At 39.7% G+C, this 23,435-nt stretch overlaps 1 protein-coding gene across 6 annotated transcripts in view; it reads right to left on the reverse strand.

The window, feature by feature from the left end:
* AHRR (aryl hydrocarbon receptor repressor) overlaps positions 1–23,435 on the reverse strand; it is a 95,366-nt gene that overhangs the window by 64,224 nt on the left and 7,707 nt on the right. For 3 of the 6 annotated variants that reach the window (XM_068671258.1, XM_068671257.1, XM_068671259.1), the window contains 2 exons: positions 13,571–13,642; positions 6,843–7,024 (listed from right to left, as the gene is read on the reverse strand). In XM_068671258.1, the coding sequence (XP_068527359.1) occupies positions 6,843–7,024; positions 13,571–13,632 (244 nt within the window). In that variant the 5' untranslated portion in view covers positions 13,633–13,642. The remainder of the gene's footprint in view (positions 1–6,842; positions 7,025–13,570; positions 13,643–23,435) is intronic. The other 3 variants (XM_068671260.1, XM_068671263.1, XM_068671261.1) reach the window with 1 other exon arrangement.

Raw genomic sequence — 23,435 nt, forward strand, 5'->3', positions numbered from 1 at the left:
CATTAAGGTACAGTCTCATGGTCTGTTCTTAGGAAATCCTGATATAAAAAATCCAATGAACCTAAGGAATCTGAATAAAAGTAGTAAGAAATCCATACATGTTATTGAGCTAGAAGAACAGCCATGGATACAAGAGGAGGAGATGGAAGCTGGAACAGATTGCAAGTAATTGTGGACACTCAAACTCAGGCCAGCTGGGAGGAATCCTTTGTTGCTTTCCTCTTAAAAGGGATAAATCCAATTTCCATTAAAGATAAACATCAGTGGGAATTGGATCACACCAAACACATAACTGAGTAAGAGGAAATGACCTGCTAATATGATGTTAAATCAGAAGAAAGACAGAAACCAAACAGTGTGTGCTATCCTGCCAGCACTGGAAAAATAAATAAATAAATAAATATCTAGAAGAGATTGAATCGAAAGGGAGAAACTGGTGAGAAGGTTGGGATGGTGTCTTGGTGAAAGTGACTGGGAAATCCTGGACCTGATGGCTCTTATAGCAGCAGGAACCCAAACAACAGCATGATGAAGACACCAGATTTCAAGAAGGAAGACTTCAGTACACCTGGAGAACTGGAAGGTGAGATCTCATATGATCAGTATCTAAGGACACTAGGAGTTAGAATTTCTTTCAAGAAACCAGGCTGTAGGGAATAAGTGTAAGCTATCTCAATAGCAGTGAAGAGTGGGAAAAGTAGCGAAAGACCATCTTAGTAAAATCCTGAGTTCTTGTGATTGGAAACTCACACAAAATAAAATAAAATAAAATAAAATAAAATAAAATAAAATAAAATAAAATAAAATAAAATAAAATAAAATAAAATAAAATAAAATAAAATAAAATAAAATAAAATAAAATAAAATAAAATAAAATAAAATAAAATAAAATAAAATAAAATAATAAAATAAAGCAAAAAAGTGTAAGAAGAATAACAGAAAAGCCAACGCATAAAATAAAATGTAGCAAGAAAGGTGAGGTTATTAAAAGCATGTTTTTTACATGCTTTTTGTAAAGCATGTAAAAAACAAATAGACTGAGAAAAGAGTTTTCTGCTGCTCAGAAATAGATATTCAGATGCTACTCAGCATCAGATACTACACAAAAAGTTTCAAGTGTTTGTTGCCTTTTTGCTTCCATCAGCTAGGATCGGACAGATACTGCTGGGAAGTACCAGCAACAAGGTTAGCACCCCCAGTCCTTGAATAAGTTTGGTGTTTGCAAGTTGATTGCATCTGGTAAATCCATTGCAGCATGTTCTGAGACTGAGCTGAACCATTCTCAGAGCTGTTAGCTATTAATCTATGAGAAATTGTGATGAGGAGAGATTTTGGAAGAGTAGAAGAGGGCAAACACGGAACTTATCTTTAGAAAGCACGGGAAGGGGAAATCAAAGAATAGTACAACCACTGAGCTGGGCTTTAATCCCTAGAAAAGCACTAGAAAAAGATATGAAACAATCTATGTGTAAAAACTTAATAACAAAGACGTAGGAATCAACAGATCTGCCACGGATATCTTGCTGTGTCACGCCAAATTAATTACCCTCTATAAAAGGACATGTGAATGGGAAGAAAGAACAACAATAGATATTACGTGTCTTCATAACTTAGAAAAGCCTCACAATATCTTCGTAAGTAAACTAAAGAAACTTCTTGTAAAGAGGGCCAAGCTTACTTACGAAACCATAGTGTGGGAAAAGCTGAGAAAAGCTATCAATCATTCTCTGTAAAATTGAAGGATGCATTGCATGGTGCCCTGAACTTATGTTGAAAAAGACAAAAGCAGAGCAACAAGAATGACTAAGGAAAATACTGCTCTGGAGGGGAAATAAAAAAAAAAAATCAGGATCAGGGCAGGGCTGTTTTGTCTAAAGAAGAAAAGACTGGGGGAAACATGAGACACCTTCATGGCTGTAAAAACAGAGGTGTCATGAGAAAAGAGAATAAGTAGTTCTAAGAAGAAGGAAGGCTTAACCTGCAGTAGGAGAGATCTGAACCGGATGTTGAGGATTGCCAAGGAAGGTGTGGAGTCACTGATGCTGCACATTCATAAAAACATTACACAAATGTCCCTCAGGTTTAGGAACAACTGCTTGAGAAAGTCCCTTACAGGCCTATTTCCTAACGTCTGAAATTCTACATGGAAGCAGACAAACTGAAATTTATAGGCAAATGTTTCATAGTCTGTTGCAATTCAGTTTAAAATCCACACATAACTTCAACATAAGGCAGGTCAAAAAAAAATGTCTCCACACTTGACTGTCACTATTTTTTTGAATTACAATCTGGATTACAATTTTAATGTAAAATTTACAGAAACTTTGAATATATTTATTCTCAGGGTTAATTCAGGACGTGCTACATTCCTTACTTAGTCACCAATAAATCAATCACATTTTCAGCTTTCAAGATGAAATGAAGTCTGGAAGTGAGTAAATACAGAGAAAGCACTGAATTCTGGTACTAAATAAACACCAAAAGTCAAAATAATAGCACAAGGGAGATTTTTGTTGAGATGCCACTGTTTTGGTCTGTTCATGCATGTTTGTCTGTTTGTGTATGTGCACATAAACAGGAAAAATACAAATTTTTCCATGCATTATATGTCTGGATGTGCAACGTAACATAGACTATTGGATTAAATTACCTTTTACCTGAATTATGTAGTGAAGGAATTAAAATGTCCTCAATTCCTGAATAATCAAGGAATCATCCATATTAAGGTCTCTACTTTTGACATCTAAGACTGCACTTGGCAATATTAGCTCTCATTAATTAGGAATGCTTACGGTTAAAAGCATTTACATTAATGACTGGCATTTTGAAGGAAAATTTGAGTGGCCTATCAGGATAAGATTATTTACACTAAGAACTAAAAAATTAGGAAATTTAATTTCTAGTTCTAACTGCATTCTTATTTTGCCTATTGGTCTATCTAAGATATCATAACTAATCTCCTTAGAGGTACCGGGAAGTTTAAGTTAACCACCTCTCAGAACAAATCTGAGATGCTAAAAGAACAAGGAGCTACTCTTTCTTCGTTGATCTGCAAAAGTAAAAGCTATACAAGAAGGGGACAATATAAATGATCAATGAAAGGGAGTCAGGTCTGAAGTGGAACAAGACCACCATTCTTCTACCACAGGAAAAACTAAGAAATAAGTGGTACTAAAGGAGGTATTGTCAAGAGTGGTAAAGGAAGACAGAATACAATTAACCAGGATGGAATATGGCCAAGAAAGAGGTCCAGGGAGCTCAAGTGGTCACGGCCATTAAGTACCACTCCACACCCACAGCAGTCCCACCCAAGGCAAATTTTTGTGAGGGCCAGATGACCAGCACAGACAGCTTCCTGTAGCAGTTGATGTCTCTCAGCCTATATACCCATTCAGATCTGTGCTGCCTTGTACAAGAGATCTGGTGAGATTGTAAGGTTACTGCTGCAAGCCATTTTGAAGTGCTTATCAGGAAAATGCAAAATGACTAAATGCGTGTAGCCTGGGGGAGTGGGACTATTAATAGAGCCGCTGCCAACCGATAACAGAGATTGAAGGCTGCAAACCCAGTAGGCAGAGGAATTGTTCCAAAGCCAAAGGAAAAGGTTTCTAAGAATGAGAGAGGAAATCCACCAGAGTGACTGTTAAACTGATAACTAGTATAATCTGCCTTAACAACCAGATCTAAGTTTTGGAAAAGGGCCAGAACTTTTGCTTAAATAATTAACTAAGATGAACGGGCCATAAGCCTCAAGGTATTAACCTGTAATGGTCACCAAGAAGGGAATACGTGACTAATGAGTACTTGCTATCCCCTACTACCTCATGCCTTGCAAAGTTATTTCCACACCTGAAATCAACATGGTGAGGTCACTCCATGCCCTCTAATTAGCTATTGATCTCCATAAATACAACATTTATGCTGCACACCGAGGATTCCAGAGTAGCTACTGAAAGGACACCTAGTGGCAAGTCAACGAGTATGTCTGGAAACCGCTGGAACTGTTGAAGGTACGTAATTATAATTTGTCACAGGAATTGACAAACTGCTGTAGGTTGAACGGCAATGTCATACGTGAATTTATGTGTAAAACAGCACTTTGAAGCTTTAAGAAAAATTGCAAAAAAGCACTCTTACAAACACTTTTCTTAAACATGGGAATTAAACTTAACTTCCTTAAAACTCAAAGAACAACATTTTACAAGGGGGATGAACACGCCTGTGTGTCCAATTTATGACTACAATTTTGAATGTCCTGAATCTCCACTGCATCAGTTTTAGGAATATCAGATAGCTGAACAGAACTCGTTACAGATATGATTTGCTTGCCAAATTTCAGCATGTTAATCATTGCTTCTTAGGTCCTTCATTGTGCTCCTCTAAAATGTCCTTAGCAATTCCTTCCTGTCTCACAGGCCATCCTTCTCCCCCATGAAGAAGAACAGCCGTAGGACATAAATTGTACGTGTTTGAGCTAATTTTACTCCTTTTTTTTTTTTTTTTTTTGGCCATCCAGCCCTACAGTCACTTCTTGCTTGTGTTTATTCCAAACGCCTTTATATGTACTAATGCCCTTGTGACCAGGAGATGCCCACAACAGAAAGCTGTATTCCAGATGGAGTCATGCTGGTCTCATGCAGAGAGGGATTATAACCTTCCTGTTTAGTGACATGCTGCCTCTGGGCAAACAGACCAAAATCCACACTTGGCTTTCTTGTTTATGTCAACATATCGTATTACAAGCACAGAACAATTTGCTGACCACTGTCCCTCTTCAATTATTGTTTTTATGTTCTATTTTCCAGGTTTCTCTCTTCTACTGAACACCAGTTCTTTTGAATTAATTGTCCCTGAGTGAATTAGTATGGATATTCTAGGTCAGCTTTTCCAGATATATTTTTGTATTCAATTTTATAATATCTTTGCATACCATTGCTCTGTTCTCTATCTTTAGTTTTTCTAACAACTCCTAACATAGTTCCATCCTGTGATTTTAAAAGCCACAAAGAAGCCATTTCTGCTCTTCTACACTCTGTCCTCACAATGAAGATCCAAACATTGGGGATAATCTTTGTTTGTTTTTTGTTTTTTTTTTTTAGTTGACTTCCTACCAAATCTTCAGTTAAAAAACCCAACTCTGCCTCATTCTCCACAACACAACTACAAGGAAGTAGATGATGGCGTGACGTGAAGCCAAGGCTGCGGCTCCTGCTCTTACCAGACATTAGCACCCATTCCTTGTCCGGATCTGTTTCAAGGGTTCACCTCTCCTTCACTCCACCCTCCTGAACCTCCAGCCTGCTCTCTGTCTTAAAATGGCATGTAGTTTCCTTCCTTTACTATAAACAATGCTTTCTGTAACCTTAGTTTCACGATGTAAACATTTAAAAATAAGAATGAAGGGAACACAAACTATGTGTCCAATTAGGTAATTTGGGGATTAAATTAAATGAAGTCTCTTCAAACATGGAACATTTCAGAGTAATGAAGTCTGGCTTTACTTGTTTTACTTTTATCCTTTAAAAAAAAAAAAAAAAAGGACAATCCATATTAAAAACTCAGGCTGAAGAGTAGTAAAGGCAGCTGAAGACAGCTTATTCCTTGTAAATCCAAGGGAAACGAAAGCAGAGGAAGGGGCAATAACACTCAGGTATGTGTACAAAGGGGAAGAGAGGCACTCTGTAAATTGCCGGATGACGGAGGCTGGGCAGCCAGCTGCCACCGTTGACATGGGAGGCTCCTGCTATCGGTAACATCACCACCTGTAACGTAATGTCAGCTTGTAGCATGTCGTACAGCCTGCCAAAGCCTCTTCAAAATCTGGCATTATTTTTACACCAAAATTTAAAAACAAAGACCAAACCAAAAACAAAACGATAGCAACAACAACAAAAACCACGAGAGGTCAACCAACAAATATGCTTCAGTCAAAAAAAAAAAAAAGGTCTCCCTTGTACACACTGTACCTAATAAGGGATAGTAACAGAAAGGAGTAGTAAAGAGTAGTAAAGGAAAATAACATCCATAAATAATTCTGCTGTTTTTCTCTGCAGTCCACCTATAAGTTTTAGTTAGTCAAACTCCTTCAAAATAGGCTTTTATTTCTCCTTTTCTTAAATACAGTTTTAGAGAAGATTTTCATTGTTGAGTCCTTAATCCAGATTTTGCAGATTTTGTGAATACTGCAGTAACAGAAGAAATGAAAACTGTCTTCAAATTTGGAATAATTCTTGTTCTGTACATCTGAACATGCATATTTGTCTTTCATTGTATGGTGTGGCAGACAGCTACAAAAACAAAGTGTAGCCTATTACAGCTTTAGTCAACACTTCAAACTTTAGATCTTGCTTATACCAAAAGAAAGTGATCTTCCTGGCTGTTTAAGCAAGGCTACTTCCCATTGGGCATACAGTAAATACAGGTAATACGGTAGTTACTTTACTTTAACGTTGTATTTAAACAGACATTGTAAACACGAATGATAATAGCTTCAAAAAAAAGGAGCACAAAGTAGCTACAGGTATTACATCTGTCCCAAGCCTCTTTGCTAGTTTAAGTATTCTACAGTCATGTTTTCCTGTTTCCTAAAGTATGTTGAGGAAGGGTGGGGGTTATCCCATTATTTGGTAAAAAACACACAAACAGCATAGGAGGAAATGCACAACATTTCCAAAGCAACATCTCATACGCAAGATAAGTACATTCAATAATAGAGATTAGATCTTTCTTTTTTCACTTTACCACTATAATACTATGTTTTAATTTTACTAACAGTTAGTAGAAAGCATCAATAAGCAAGAGGGAGACTTTTAATGGCATACTGATATCTTAAAGAGACCTACCTTGAAAGAAACTTTTGACTCGTAGATAGCTGACGCTAAGGCGCAACACAGACAGTTTGTCCAGCTTGGATATTATGTCGGGGGGGAAAGGCAGGAGGCTGGCCAGGTGGTCAAGTTCTGCATTCAGACGGTCCCTGTGCCTCTTCGAAGGATTTGATTTTTCATTCCCAGCTGCAGGCCTTCTGTGGTGGAGAAGAGAATCACATTTTCGATTACCTGTTTTACCTCCAGGTAGTACCACCAGGGACTGAGATGTTGTCTGCAGTCAGTTGCTAACAGGTGTAGTTAATCTAGGTTCTGTGCAAATCTCCTCAGTTTCTATCCCCTGCTGAAAAGATATTTTACTTTTTGTCATTCTGCATTTGCCATTGTGCAAAGACATGGACATTAGCCTCTCATTTCCCATCCACCCAGTGGAAAAAAGATGAAGAAATGATCCCTCTTATTCAGGACCCTCTGATCTTAGGGGAATGGGTGCTACCTTTGTGTCTGAGTGTACACCAGAAAAAAAAAACGATTTCTCATCTATGGTGTACAAATTAGTATCTGAAGAGCAGAATAAAATAACTATGACTAATGGATGAACCTATTTAGCACCCACTGTATTTATTTAAAGCATCTTAGTGCCCTCCATTTAATGACTCAGAATTAACCTGTAGTTCAGGAGATAATCAAGAAAAGAGCCTGTCTTTGGACATGATAAAAAGAGTGTGGGAAGCAACGTGAAGAGACATTCTTTTGCCAGGCTCAAAACTCCCGTGAACGTTCTCCAATTTATCTGCATGTCGGTAGTAACAAAGGTAAGAATTTGGTTTCTCTCTTGAGAACATTCATATTCCTCCCAAAACATTAAGATTAACGTTATTCAGATTTCAAAACCAAACACTCCTACTCCAGTCCCATAGTGTGTCCCTCTCATGCAGTGAACAGGACCAGATATTTCAGAACAGTTGTTGTGAAAATGTGCAAGATGAAATGCATCACCAGTGAGGAACGTGTCAAATCAAAGTTGCACAGGCAAAATGATGAATTTTAAACTACTCAGTTTTGGGGTGTCCAGCATGACAGCAAGGGGTGATCAATGGCAAAGCACAGACTTGTCACATAAGCACCAAGACATTTGCGGTGAGGTCAAGAAGGCTGTTATCTCCAGCAGACAGCCATTGCTGGACAAAGCAGTAGTCACATGCTTCATCCAAAAATAAGCCACAGGCCACTGGAGCTGCAAACTGCATGAATACACAATCGCCAAGGCCTTACAGCAACCCAGGGCAGCAGCTGAGCTAGCATCGCCCCGGGCACTTGGTGTTGTGTCTGATGGTCTCCACCACACTCCCACATCACCCTTTTTCTGTTTGGTATTATGGCACATTGCCACAGTTCTCCTGAGGCCCTTTCTTCAGAAGAGACATTTAGAGAAAGATCATGGGGGAAAAGAGTGGGAAAATACTGCAAGAATGGGAAATGGTGGACAAGGAAAAGATGGGTGTGCTAACAGCTTCCACTTCCACCTAAGCAAAGGCAAGAAGCATAAGCTTGTGCAGCTTAGCCAGTGCTCCAGTGGAGAAACAGAGTGCATCTAGTCACTTGTAGCACATTTCTGCTGCAGTTTAACCTGCCACACATTTACTCTATTTTTCAATGAAAATTTTAATTTTGAGAATTAGTATTTCACAAGGTGGTCAAAGAGTTAAAGTACAACATACTTTGAGTGTTCTCTTATGCAGTCTTAATTCAGCTTTTTAAGTAGTTAGAAGAAAAATGTTATGTTCAGGAATTAGTAAAAAAGATCAATGTTATGTACATGGGATTGCTGACTTTGCTACAGAGTGAAAACCTGTCCAGTCGAACCAGATTTGAAAAAATCATTGTTATCTTTGTGAGCATTCAGTTCAATTTGACAGGATAGCATCAACACACAGACAGAATGAAGAAATATTCAAGATAGGTGTCAATGAAAACACATAATTCCTGATTTGTCTTTCAGAATTGCCTAAAATGGTACATGGTCCTTCAATAAGGCAATGAGCTGCTTTCAGAGGCATGGGGGAGATTTTATGGATTGGGGATTTCCTCTATGAGAGAGAGAAAATATCCACCAACTAATGCAATCCACAAAGAAGGACTACTCTTTGTACATAATGGGTACTAACTTTTTGGAGTCAACCCTGAAGCTCAGCCATTCTCACTTTTGACACCAAAAGGATGCCTGACGTGTGGAGAGCAATAATTTTGTAGGAATATAGCCTATAGTTCAGTTTAAGCTAAAGAACATAGACTTTTACTCATTGCACTTTACACATGGCAAACAAACTGAAGTAAGGAAGCAACTTAGTACAGAAAAAAATAATTCCAATAAGGAAAATTAGGCCAATGAGTCCAAAAGATCAAAATTTTCAAGAGTAACACGGAATAGGAATTGTTCAAGCCTATTTACCATATAAACTATCAACTGCTCTATGCCAGAGAGGCATGGCAAATACATGGATTCCATTTGTACTAAGTAAGAGATCATTTGTCTGGAAATTACAGGGAATGGTGTAAAGACTGCAAGAGAAAGTTCAGGACGGAGTCTTCCTGAAAACTCAAGGAAATGATTCAGGCAGTGAGTAAATCTAAACAAATGGAAGTTTGATGCAAATGGTAACTAGGTGCCAAGTGGATGAGATTTAAAACAATGCAAGTTCCATGGAAAGGCTAACTTAGCTGTCCTACAAAAGAAAACAGCAAGCAGGAAAATTCTTCAATGAGTTGTTTTGAGGTGAATGGAAATTCTAGCCCTTATTTTGAGCTGAAACTAGCCATGCTTGTCGTGTTTGTGTTAAAACTGATTCTAAAACTGCATAAATTGGGTCCTAAGGAACACAACACTCATTCTATAATTCCTCCTTTAATCTGCTTTTCATATACTACTACTACAATAAAGTGGCACCTGTACTTAACACAGTAAAGCTGACATTTCCTCTTTGTGTTGTTAAATCATCCAAATTTTGCTCTGCATTAACAAGAATGGGTCCCTGCATGGGATCCATGCCACCAGTCCCTGTTCAGAAGGAAATGAGTGTGGGAGCTAATGCAGAGAACGTTTTCTGTTTCATTGGTATGTCAGGCATTGAGCCATTTGTGCTTCAATGATTCAATGTGCCCATGACCCGTGGACTGCCACTTCTGTAAACCAGTTCGGAGAGCTTGCAGAGGAATTTCCTGCAGCTACAGCTCTTGTCTGCAGAGCATGGTATCTGCTCCTCCACTACCTGCTGCCCACTGAGGGAGCCCTGCCCCTTGAACAGAAAGTTCACTCTGAAGAAGTTTTCAAAGTATGCTGAAGTGTTAAACCCATGGAGGAGGATCTAAACTGAGAAAATCTAATCATTTAATAGGATGGGAAGCTTTCAGTAAGAAGGGAAAGGGAAGAGAAAGACCGTGAGATGCAATAGATAGACTAGGCACAAAGTAACAGCAAGATGATTATCATGAACCAACTAACGGGCACCCACAGCTGCTGAGCTGTGCTTGGGCACTGCATCGATAGCCTGGCACAGCTCAGCTCCAGTGGCAACTGGCCATGTGCAGATGCTCACTGTCCCCTACAAGTGAAAAGGATTAAATGAGAAAAATCTGGTTGAAGGAAAGGTGACCCTTTTCCACTGTCCACCTCTTCTGAGTCTTCACGGCAAGAAAAGGAGAAAGCAGAACTAATGGTCACGAAGACATCATCCTGGCACAGCAGATGAGAGGTGGGATAGTGTGACACCAAGTAAGAGGAAGGGCTATGCCACAGAGGGCCTTAAAATGAGAACTAAGAAACAGGAGAGAGCACCTCCTGAGGTCTCTGTTTACCCTGGCACTGATACAGTTCTGGCTCAACTGGGCAGTTTGGAGCAGTTGTAGATACACTCAGAGCTAAGGCAGCTGAGCTTGCCTTTAAAGAGCTGTAAAACATTACAAGAAATGTTTTGCAGAGAGAGAGAGCTTTACAAGTTGCCAGGGTTTGAGATGAAAAGTGGATGAATCTCAAATGGTAACTGTCCTGACGCATCACTCCAGCATCTTTAATATGAGTGTGAATTTCAATGCAGTGATTGTAGTTTGAGGTTAAAAACAAGATCTCTTTAGTTTTCACATGCTTGAGTTACTAGTAAAATGTTGGGTTTCCACAGGAAACAAACACTTAAGGAGAAAATATTTCCTTCACTCAAAATACTCCATTTTTCTGGATGAAAAGCATATCTGATGGAAAATATTCAACCAGCCTGAGCTCCAGGTGTTTGAACTGGTTCCATAAATGCCAAAATCCTTTAGTGTAGACCACATTTAATGGGGCTTGTTTGAAAGCTGTCTGTGACTAAAGGAGAACAGCTAGGATTTTATAATTATTTCTATATATGAAGGTCAAACTTAAACCTGATGTACTGTCTGAAGAATGGCAACCTAGTGAAGACAGTCTCTCCCAGTAGAGAAGACTGAAACATACTAACTATTGCAAATACAAATTTTCTACATGTTTTTTCATTGCCATATGTTTCTCTGCATTCTCCTGTGGAGCTTCTTCATATGTTTTCCTCCTTATTCTGTAAAGCTACCTCAGAATACAGCTGGTGATGTCCTGTCCACGAATACCTAAGAAAACTACATCTCCTGCTCAGACTAGCACCCATGAATCCCTACAGAGAGAGAAGTAGGACAAAGCCGTAGAGGAAAATGTGCTATGCTATTAAACTAGACAAGTTCTACAAAAAGCAGCACAACATGGATCAAAAATTGTGGTTGAACATGCTATTAAATAAATAGGATATGCCTGTCCTTCTAAATTCAAGATAAATTATTTGAGGCTGGTAAGGAGACCTCATAGTCCTGAAATGTCAGTAACATCCGTAGGACTGAAGGGCATAGACTGTGAAAGGAGCTCTGGACTAGGTAAGTCAGTCACGGGCATTCAGAGCCCCGTTAGAGCAGGGTTAGGAAGTCCCTGAATGAGGGAATGAGCACAGGAAAGGCTTACCAGACACCAAGACCACAAAGAGATAAGGTTTGAGGAAGAGACTAGTGTTGCTAGGAAGTGAGAAATCATCTTCAGCAAGTGATAAGTAACTATTCACAGAAAATAGAGGACAGTCTCTAATGCGGGAGCTGCGTTATAATGACTCCAAGCATATGATCTCCTTTATTTAACCAAAGCCAAGTTTCTTCATCAAAATTGTATATATCCTGGGTGGATAGGCTCGTGTTCAGGTACCAGCACTGCCATCTCGTAGCACAGATATTTTCAAAGTAGCACTACTTGCAATGGCTCAAAAGATAAAAACCTTGGTTTCCTCAAATTCAGTGAGAATCTGCCTTTGATTTTGCTGAAGCCAGAATTTCCTAGAAGGTTCTTGAGGATACTTAGATCCTTTGATAGTGGGTAGCTTTCTTAGCCATCGCTTTTACCTAGAAGTCATCTCAGTGAGAAGTTCTAGCTAATATACACACTCCAAACATGAAGCTTAATGTTCCTCAAAGCAACTGCAGTGCTCCCTCCTTTCCCACAAAAGTTATGATTCATAAACAGTTCTGCACAGAGGCAATCTCATGTACTGGAGAAGTTCCACACCTCATGCATGTATGAAGTATCCAGATGCATACTTGAACAGTAGTGCAAAAACGCTGCATACATTTTGGGTCTAACACTCAGGTGTTGCAGAAAGATTACTGTTCTTCATTCATCATCTTTGTCTATTGAAATCCTCACCTGTGATGTATTTTACATTAAAAAAAATATATCTTTTTTTTAAGTGGCAACAAGTGGTTCGTGTGCAAATACTCTCCAAAATCCAAACAAAATCAGCAGTCTTCACCTAAACTTTCAGAGAAACTCCCCTTTGACTTTAGACAAATATATACAATTTTAAGCCAAGTGGGTTATTTTAGGAGCTCTGCTTTAATTACCTTCTCATCCTTAAATTGCCTGCAAAGACCACCAGCACTAGTTCACAATTTTAACATGCTACAAATGTGTTTCATAATCAAGTATAACTCAGAAGATGTGGAATGATTATATCAGAAGGCTTAATCTCACAGAGTGGTTTATGGCAAACTCATTTTACATTTGAGTTATAACATCCTTTTTTCCTGCAATTTCAAGCATCTTTTTAATACCATTGCATTTTTTTTTTCTGCTTTGCCTTCACACATACAATTTCTATCGCATTTTTCTTCTGATGAAAGTGATTCCATAGTAAATAGTGGCTTGAATATGATGTGTTCGTTATGCAAAAAGTGAGTCACCAGTCTGCTTTTTCAGTTGGCTGAACTGACCCACTTTCCAGACTCACATGTGTTGAACGTAGTGATGCCACAAGCAAGGCTAAGCCAAGGAAGGGGAAAGGGGGCCATGCCAGCATGCTGGTGCCACTCAACACACCGCTTCTTCCAGGCTGACAATTAGTCCACCAGTATCTTCTGCCTAGGAAAAACACTGAGGTGCACACCTCAACAACCACCAGCCACCTCCTGGGACAGCCAGTGATGGGTACGGATGCTCTGAACCACGCTCAGCATCGTTTCTGAAGCCACTGGAAACCACAAAGAGACAGCCTCTGGACCAGGAGTTTCTCACTGCAGTGAAAAAGATCGGGTCTCCCCTGGCTTGGCAGACCATGGGATGTAGGATTCCTCCTGCTGCCTCATTTCTACCACATACATTTGGAGAAAGGTGCAACTGCCTCCTGATGAATATGATACTTAACTGTTTCTGAATGGGTTTCCTCCTTTTCCTCCCAGCATAGAGGCACTCCCCCGGAGGAATCATTGTTTTGATGCTGAAAAACAAAAGGAATAGGTGTCTTAGTTCAGAGGTTTCCGTGTATCATACCACTGTACAAAATGACAGCACCAGGAAAGTTCATGTGAGGAAAATGTTTGTTCCTTGAGTGTGGCATTCAACAGCACTAAAAAGCACAGTGGCATTAGTTAAGATAGAAGCTTAAGGCTTATTCCAATTTCCTACCTTAATGCTATTATAATATTGATGTTTATATTCAATTTTCATTTTTTCAAATTACGCATACTATACATGGTATAAAAACGGGTATAAAATACATCCTGTTTACTCAATATGCAAATATATATATATATTTTTTTTTCCTTCTAGGTTAATTTTTAAATTCAGCTAAGCAAATAAGAATGAATAATACTACCCATCATCTTTTGCAGGGAGGATTTCACAGCTTTTTTAATACACGAGAATATTGCCTTCCATTACTGAAACTGTGATAAGTAGGATGCCATTATTCAAATTAGCATTTGTCCAGGTCCTCACACCCTCATTTTTAAAGACGGAAAGTAGATCTGTTGGCAGCTCAAGAAGTGGCACACTACGCTATGGTTAGCGCTGAGGACCAGATCCCAGTGTAACCCTGATGGAGGTGACAATTTTCAGACAAACTATTGCTCTGTTTGGGCATGTTAGACATTGCAAGGTCTAAGAGAAGTCTTTGTGTTTAGTCTGTTCAAATCTTCCGGAGATTAGCCAAATAGCAAAGTCTCTTGATTTTCTGTCTGAAAGAGTATTTTAGTCTCACTGTATGCTCACAACAATGGGTGTAGATTGCCTGAGAGGTTACTGTATCTCAAGAGTATTTGCTGCTTTGTGCAAGATGTGAAATTAAGGGGACCTTCTATGTCACTGAATCAAATCCCATGCTATTGAAGACAGCTCTGTCATATAAAGCAAACCATAAGCTTAATGAACTTAACTTAAAAAAACTCTTTAGAGGTGTTTTGCTTTTCATCGAAAGACAGCTTTCTGATAACCAAAAACCTTACGCTTTCCAGCTTAAATTTGTTCATGGTCATTTTATATCCATTTGTTCTTCTGCCAACATTGTCTTTTAGTTTAAATAGCTCTTCCTCCTCCATTGTGTTTACTCATTGGCGTATTTTTAAATATCAGTCATATCTTCAGCCAGCCTTCATTTTTTCTATTCTAGGACAACCCAGACTGTTTCAATCCCCTCTCGTGTTACAAACTCCTTATTCTTCACATCATCTTAGGAGCCTTTCTCTTTATTTTACGTTTTCAATTAATCTGTCTAAAACATGCATAAACAGAATCATGAACAGCATATTAATTAAAGTCTAACTGCATTTCATATGTGTATATATATATGCATTAACAGACCATTAGTTTTTTATGGGAACTATCTCACTTGATATTAGTGTGACTGCATTTTCCTTTTTCATAGCCATTATAAAATTCATGGAACACAGTCACCCTGTGGTTACCTACTATGCACATTTTTCTGTCTTTGTGCATAACTTTCAACAAATAAATTCACAATTTACGAAGAAAATCTAACTTCCAGAGTCTGCATAGCTGGCCACCTTATTCATACAATTCATACAATTGGTTTCTATTACGTGAGAACTTTATCCACTTGTACCATCGATGGTGCAAGCAACTAAGTTTATTAGTACATTCCTGGTATTACATAAAATTTCTTAGTAAAAATAAGATTGTCTCCAAACTGATAGTTGAGGAACAATGCTTGTAGTTTCCCTCCTGCTCAGTCATTTTCCTTCCAGCACATGTTGTTGATCCAGTTCCTTCCTCCAACCCTTTCAATTCTTGTACTAGTCCTCTGCAGCACAGTATCCTTCACTAAATTCAGATAGGTCTACAGTATTTCTCTCCTCTGGAAAATCAGTTATTTTATTATCAGAAACCTATTAGGTTACCTTGGCAAGATTATCTAACTCTACATTTCATTTTTATTCCATTACACAAATAACCATGGTCATAAATTGTTCCTTCCTTTAGAATTTGTTCTAAAATATTTCACACTATAGAGATTAGAATAACAGGTCAGCAGTTGTCTCCTTTTAATTACAGCTGATGGTGGTAGTCACTCTCCACCAGTCACTCTCCATTGGGTGCAGCATCAGGTATATAATTCTTCCCAAAACACACAAGTTTGGTTTGCTCTGTTGCTGGGATGATTTCGTATGAAATCAAGCATGTGAACTGCCTGGCCACAGTCTACAAGGGATTGAATGCAGTGCAATAAATACTGCTCCAGATTAAGAAGGTTTGTTTATCTGGCAGGCTTTGCTTAGGTAAAGCCTTCTTGCCACCTTCAAAGACCTAGTTAGGTTAGATTAGCCTAGAATCCCATTTTCTGCAACAGTCTGCCAATTTGAGCTCATCTATCTTGGTGGGTTTTCTACTCCAAGGGGAAGCTGGAATGGCGTGAAATGCTAAAGGAATTGCCGTAGCTTCTTGTGAGACATTACATTAAAAGACATTTTCTTTACATTGTAATATTTTTGTGTTCTGAGTCCTTCCCGTTCATAATATGAATCTGTGACTCATAGTTCATGTTTCAAAACAGTGTCACATGCTAGACTTCCCTTCTCTTGCCTTTATGAGTAAAATTAAAAGGAAGAAAAAGACTTGGACAGCGTAATTCAACTGAAAACTGAAAGTTAAGACTTTATAGAATTTCCCAAAAGGACAATATTTTAAAACCCACTCTGGTTCAGCTGATGAATATGGGACAGCAACTAGAAGTAGATTAAAAAGACCTCAGTATACAGACAACTGAAAGGCAGGAAATAAATAGCAACCAATATAAGCTAGAACTTGTGACATGTAAAAAGTTGGTTAAGAAAGATAAAAGACCAAAGGAAAAATCACAAATTGAAAGGATAAAGAGAAAAAATAGCTTGCTTTTTTAGATTAATATTATGGAAAAAAAAATGTGTACAGAGAAAAGGTAGATTTATTCAACAGATTTATTTCCAGTCTTTTTTGAAAAGAAGGAGACTCAAGTAAGAACAAACCATGCACTCTTCGGGCTTTCTGTAGGAACTTTCCACAGAATTAGGACAAAGGGTTACCACAGCAACATGGTATGGAGCACTGCCTCAGCAAGTGAACACCAACGTCCTAGATATGTATACTGGCAAGAGTTACTTCTGCTACTACTGCTACTCTCCACCACTGGGGTGGCACAACCCATTTGCACAGCTCTTTCCCTAGAAGCCCACCAGCTTCATATGTGAGAAATGGGAAAAGGTTTGGGGGGACGATGCTCAGCTGCTCAGCACAGTTGTGCCCTTTTCTTTCTCTTTCCTTTTCCTTTCTCTTCTTGCAACACTTGAGAGTCCTCACATGCTCTCCCCTTGTTTGAGGGAGGAAGAAGATGAAGCCACAGCAGCAATGTTTTGCTCTGCAGCAGCAGGAGAGGGGGCTTGCAGACTTGAGGAGCTTCAGGAGGAGGAGAGCTAGGAGTGAAAGGAACAAAATAGCTGGGCTGGGAAAAAGCAGATGTGGGCCATGATCATTCACTTTCTTGTGTCAGATGCTTTTAATCAGTGATGCCATTAAGTTGTAATGAATCTCTGAACACTGAGGAATCCAAAGGTCTGAAAGACAGCTGCTATATGACAATATTCAGAGAAGGGAAACATAATGATCCAGCTAACCACCGGATGGTGACATTAACATCCGTCCCAAGCAAAATATCAGAAAAGCTGATAAGAAAGATGAATAACATCACTTAATAGAGTTCTACGGAATATCATGCACTTTGGAGGGAAACTTACTGAGAACTTATCAGATCTGGCTGATGAAGGAATTTACTGACACTAATAAATTATTTAACTCAGTAGCACAACATTCTGATTTTAAAAGGCCACAATGAAGTATTATAGAGTACAGTTTAAGTAGATAAATAATTAATCAAGTGACAGATCCAAAAAGGAGTAATCACTGAGAAAATACTGATAAAAAAAAAAAAAAAAAAAAAAAAAAGTTGGTTTTATGAAGACCTTGCAGGCATCAAGGCTCAATGGAAAACCAGCAATGATAAAATTTGCAATTATAAAAATGTAAATGAGTGGTCTTAAGCATTATTTTCTCTATTATGAAATAGAGGAAGATGGAGTGCCTGGTAGTCTGTTTCTGTTTATCCCCAATGCATTTTAACACAGTCAAACACAAACACATCTCAGAAAAGGGAATGCAAGTCATTGCTACTGCGTGCAGACTGCATCCTGAAACGGCAGTGATTCTTGAAAGAAATTAGGGATCAAGGTAAAAAATGAATACAATCTATACACTGAGCGCCAAGGGGAGAGCTGCTGCAAAGGTAGTTAATGCAGCGGCTGGACCGAGTGAAGAGATTTTACCTCTGTTTACAGATACGATGAGGCTGGTATTGGAACAGTGTGCACAGTACCCGTGTGTTTTTCAAATACTGTTAGAAATGGGAAAGGGCAAGGAAAGAAAAACACAAAAATACTTGCAGGCTGAAGAAACTGCCTTGCACAGAATGAGTTCAGCCTACTTCCAAATCAAAAAGAATTTGGTGACTTGAATAAAGTACTATCATGGGGAAGACATGGGTGCTGAATTATTTTAATCTGAAACACAGCAAGCGCTTATAAATAGAAGCTGAAGCCAGATACATCCAAATAAGAAAAAAAGGCATTAATCTGTAACATTGTGAGTATTTAAACACTGGGGCAAGTTACAAATGATTTAGTGGATTCTCCATCCCCTGCTGCCTTGAAATCACTGTTAGATGTCCTCCTATATACAGTTTGTCCTAACAGAAGTTATGCCTAAATGAAATACAATCAGTTGGGCTGAATGCGGGCATTCTCAGAAATAAAATTTGGTAGCTTTGGCAGCTATGAGAGGTCAAATCACATTATCCGATGGCCTCTCCTTTCATGAAACGCTATGAATCATTTCCTAGCCTGAATGCGATCACACACCACGCAACCAATGTCCGAGCTGCATGAAAGGGCTGTGCAAACCACAAGTCAGAAGCCCAGGTTCGGAAGAGACAGCCTGGGAACAGGGAAGTGGTGCTCTCGGCCCCAGCTCGCCACAGAACCGCGGCGCAGCTTCGAGAGCCGCGAGGGAGCAGCGTGCAGGGCCCTTGTGCTACCCGGGAGGCAGCGGCCCCCCCAAAGGGCCTCCTCTCACCACGGCTCATCGACAGAACTATCTGTCATGGCCCCTACAGACCACGGTGTCCTCAGATAAATGAGAGGAGGCTGCTGCGTGTGGGGGGTGTATTTTGGATTGGCTAGGAAACTGGATTTCTTTACTTCGTTACTGCTTTCTTAAGGATCAAAAAGAGCCGGTGTCGGGATGGTTTTTTGGCAAAAGGAAACAGCGTCCAGTGAAGGCCTGGGAACCTCAACCTGGGGTTTTCTAGGCAGAGCTGTCCCAAAGCAGCAGTTACAGCACCAGTGAGGCTGGCAGGGCCCTCTGGAGGCCGCCTGGTCCCACCCCTGCTCCAGCAGGGACACCCAGAGCAGGCCACCCAGGGCCACGTCCAGGCAGCTTCTGAATGTCTCCAAGGAGGAGACCCCACAGCCTCTCTGGGCAGCCTGTGGCAGTGCTCAGTCACCCGCACAGCACAGAAGTGCTGCCTGGTGTTCATACAGCACCTCTGCACATGCAGAAAGTCTGAAGTTACCTGAAACAGTCCTTCAGGTGCACGGATCCCAGTAGAAAAGTAGGCAAAATATTAGGTGATGAAAGCAGGGGGGCAGGTTTTGAAACCTGCGTGTTAGGTGAAGTAGAACTCTACCCACTTTCTGTCGCTAAATTACTTGTGATTAGTACATTTCTGCCAAATGTGTTGTTTCTGACAAGCTGTTGTGTTGTCTTATAAGGTCTTTAGTTATATTATCCTTGCAAATAGCAAGCAACACCGTGTCCAGCTGAAGGAGCCACACTTGAAGAGAAACTGGAGAGAAGTCACAGAAATGCCTAAAGGCTGAGAAAACGGAGCCCACAGCCAGAGTCCGGGAGCAACTTCCTCAGAATAAGTAAATACATTATGTAAGACACAAACATTTCGTGACAGAGATCAAGCTAATTCTACCGAGATCCAATTTTCAGAATTTGAGGCTAATTAAATTCAAATTATATATAAATGAGGATAACCATTAAAATAATTTACCCAGGACTGCGCAGGACTCTCCATCACTTAGAATTTCTTTAATCATTTTTTTTTTCTTAAGAAAACTGTTCAACCTACGTGATGAAGAATTTTGTTTAAGGATGTCCGATGGTCTATGTTATCCATGAGATTCAACTGGTTGATCATGGTGGCTCCTTCTGGCCCTAAAATCTACTCTTCTACCTCAATCTCCTCTCTAGTGAAAAAAAAAAAAAAAAAGGAAGAAAGTGAATCCACCAACCCAAAGAGCTGTTAAAAATGTTAATAGTAAATACTAAAAAATAATAAAAATAACTAAGAAAAAGCTATATAACGCTTGACTTGCAGAGGGTGTTCTGCAAATATCAAGGATCATATGTTGTGCTTACAGCACAGCGAAGGTTTGCCTAACATAGCATATATAAAATCTCTTTTTAATTTCCTTCAAAGAAAATATGGACACATTTGGCTATGAGCTTCTAAAGAAAAACAGTTCGTGTGCACTTAGGAGACGTGTTGTAGTCTGACAGTTATCTATAGTTTCTGTCTGAGCCCAGCACACGTCATCCCCTTCATTCCTCCTACATGCATCTGCACCACACATATGCATCCCCATGCTCTTTACATGCCTTTCCTCAGCAGAGCCAGAATTCCCCCCCTTCCCAGTGTTCTCTCAGCCGCTGCAGCCCAGCGACAAGTGCCGGAAAATATCAGAAATACACACGAACGAGGGCATTATGTGCGTGCAGAGCAGACCCTTGCCCTGTGCAGCACAGATGGGCAGAGCTTGGAGAGGCAACCAAGGCCATGCATGGGCTGTAGGGTCCGTCCAATGCTAGGTACATGACTAAACCCAATTATGTCAGAGGCGTCAACCCTCATTTTCTGGGCGCCTTGGTCTGATTTCTAAAAGTGATGAGCATTCAGCACTGCAGCTGAAGGCATTGAGGACTGTGTTCTGAACAAACGCACACAAAAGATTGTGTTTTCTGAAAAATCAGGTCCTAAAAGCCTGGAATTGAGTAAATAAATATACATCTTTCAGAATTATCTTTGCTAATAAGACCATATGTCTTGGCATTATTATAAAGATCAATTCAGCAGTTTTGACGTACTTAGCTATTTTTGTCACAATTATCACAGGAAAGGCTGTGACAAAATTAATAGCACTGTGTTCAGAACAGGATTTAAACAGCGTGCAGTATGGAGCCAGAACCACGAGGTGGATGAGGATAATAAAGGAAACCATTGAATTTCTACCTCACCGAGTAATGTTCATCACAGAGGTGGCTGTTATGAAAAAAAAAAAAAAAAGGAAAAACAAAACAAGAACAAAAAAAAACTAGAGATTATGAGAGAGTTTGAGATTAGTTTAATGCACATCCACATGGGTGAGGAATTCACATCTTTAATTCTTGTGTTTCCTAACTTACTTTTTTTCTTGAGATTTGAAGATGCAAATAATTAACTTTAAAAAAAAAAAAAAAAAAAGCTTAGATGCAATTTTTTTTAAGTGGTTTTAAATATTAAGCTGTTTTCAGAACTTCTGACATGCACTGTGCTACTTCAGGAAGGATATGGACCATAGCACACTTAAAAACACACAACAAAATCAGACTGGATGTACATGTATGTCTGGTACAATCCTGTACAGTTAGTGGAGTGGCATCTCTTTCTACCAGGCTTGACTTGGAGTCTTCCATTTGTCTTTGCCACAGAGCGTTAGAGGAGAATATTGGGTTGCCACGGGAGCTGGACTACCCTTTGCATAATAAGGTATGAGCAGTGATGAAAAAATTTGCTGCAGCTGGGGCACTTAGGATATTGTCTGATCCATACGGATTATTTCATGATTAACAACACACTCAATCTCGCATTGCAGTCTTGCCCTCAGGAGGGATATTAATGTACCATGTTTCACCTTTAAAGTCTCAGGAATGTAATATCTTTGAGATCTCTGTCCCTCTGTTACATTTGGTGGAACCAGACTAGCAGGTCATAAAAAGCTACTTTTGGAGATGGAAAGGAGGATGCTGTGGAAGCATAACCATCACTTCCACAGCAAATTTGACCAAAAACAGTAACACAGGTCAATGAAATATTGCTGCCATGAATGTGTAGCATAGCAGGGCCTCAGTTCAGCTGTTTTTAAACCATGTTTAGAACAAGTTCTGGGGGTAGCTTTAGACTGGCAGTACAGATCTCCATACAAGCAAACAAGTAGATATATCAGGTGTATTCATATCTTTTCAGATAGGTTCTGGCCAGACTTAGGTCTTTGCTTTTATGATGACGCTGCTAGAGATAAAGTGTTCATTAAGTTTGCCTAGCTCATTAATTTGTCTACACTTGTTCACAATTGCTACTGGGGGGTAAATGTCCTTAGATAAAAAGAACAGCGTAACTTTGAATGGGGTGTATCACTATTTGCACAACAAACACGTGGCCCTGCCTTGGCTGCTTCTTGTGTTGTTTTATCCCCGTGCCCAACTCCCCTCTTCCACCATAAGGCGATGCATGCTCCAGCACCCATATGCCAGTGCAACAAAGTGCATTAGACACGTCACTTTGAGCTGCTGAACTAGCCACAGGTTGCAAACACAACTACGAACTATGAAGCTGTGCCAATCCTCCAAACCCTCCTGTAAATTCACCAGCACTCCTGATATTCCTTTCCCAGCCACCTGGGTTTTAATCTTTTGCTCGTCATTTCATCACACTCTGATAGTCCATGTTTGGGGTTCTCTTAGAAACAGGTGAAAAATGATCTTTGATAAGACTACTTATCGTTGCACAGCCACCAGGCCAAACTAGCAGCATGGTGCACGTTTGGAGCAAATGCTCCATCTAGTACGATCAGAAAGCCTGTAGCCTTCAAAGGATGACTGCAGAGAGGCTACAGGATTGACCAGGTGAAACAAAGAGAAATGCTGGGAACAATTTTAGGAGTTTTCTACTGTAAAGACAAAATGGCACTAATTTAAATGGAATTTTAATCAGGAAAGGATGGTTTATCAAAATCAGGGAGACTCTTCACAGCAGCCAATATGCTGGTGATCCCCTCCAGCCAGTGGGCCAAGCTCCAAATCCAAGTCCTTTAAAGAATACTGCCATACACCATAACAGTATTCTCATTTCTCTGACTCTTCTTTTCCACAAAGGGCTTCTTAAAAGGTTTTAGTGGCTGCAGTACAGAATAGGAGTCAACACATATAACAGCTCAAAATCTGGACATCTGCAAATATCACTGTAGACAGAGGGACTGTGTGGAAAAGAGAAATAAGCGAGTGTCTCTGACTCAGAAAAGAGCACTGCCTGAATTCATAGGAACTTCTGTGGCACAAGAAGAACGTAGCACAGGGAAAGTTCCCCAAGAAGAGAAGCAAAAGAGGACTGGATTTGGAACTTAATCTTCCAAAAGAAGACTAAGGATGACAAAATGGAGACTGGCATCGTTATTATTATAGAAGTTATTATGAAATGCGTGTGTGCGTGTGTGTGGGAGTGGGAGAGCAGGGAGAAAGATGACTTATAAACTTATATGTAACATCAGCATGCTGAGAAGATGCAATCCCATTCTTCTCCTGGATTTGCTACTCTTTGTTCCTCCTTCTCAGTCATTCAGTCTAACAAAAGGAGAAGCAGAGGA

Source organism: Anas acuta, chromosome 2 (assembly GCF_963932015.1).
Source record: "Anas acuta chromosome 2, bAnaAcu1.1, whole genome shotgun sequence".
Lineage (NCBI taxonomy): Eukaryota > Metazoa > Chordata > Aves > Anseriformes > Anatidae > Anas > Anas acuta.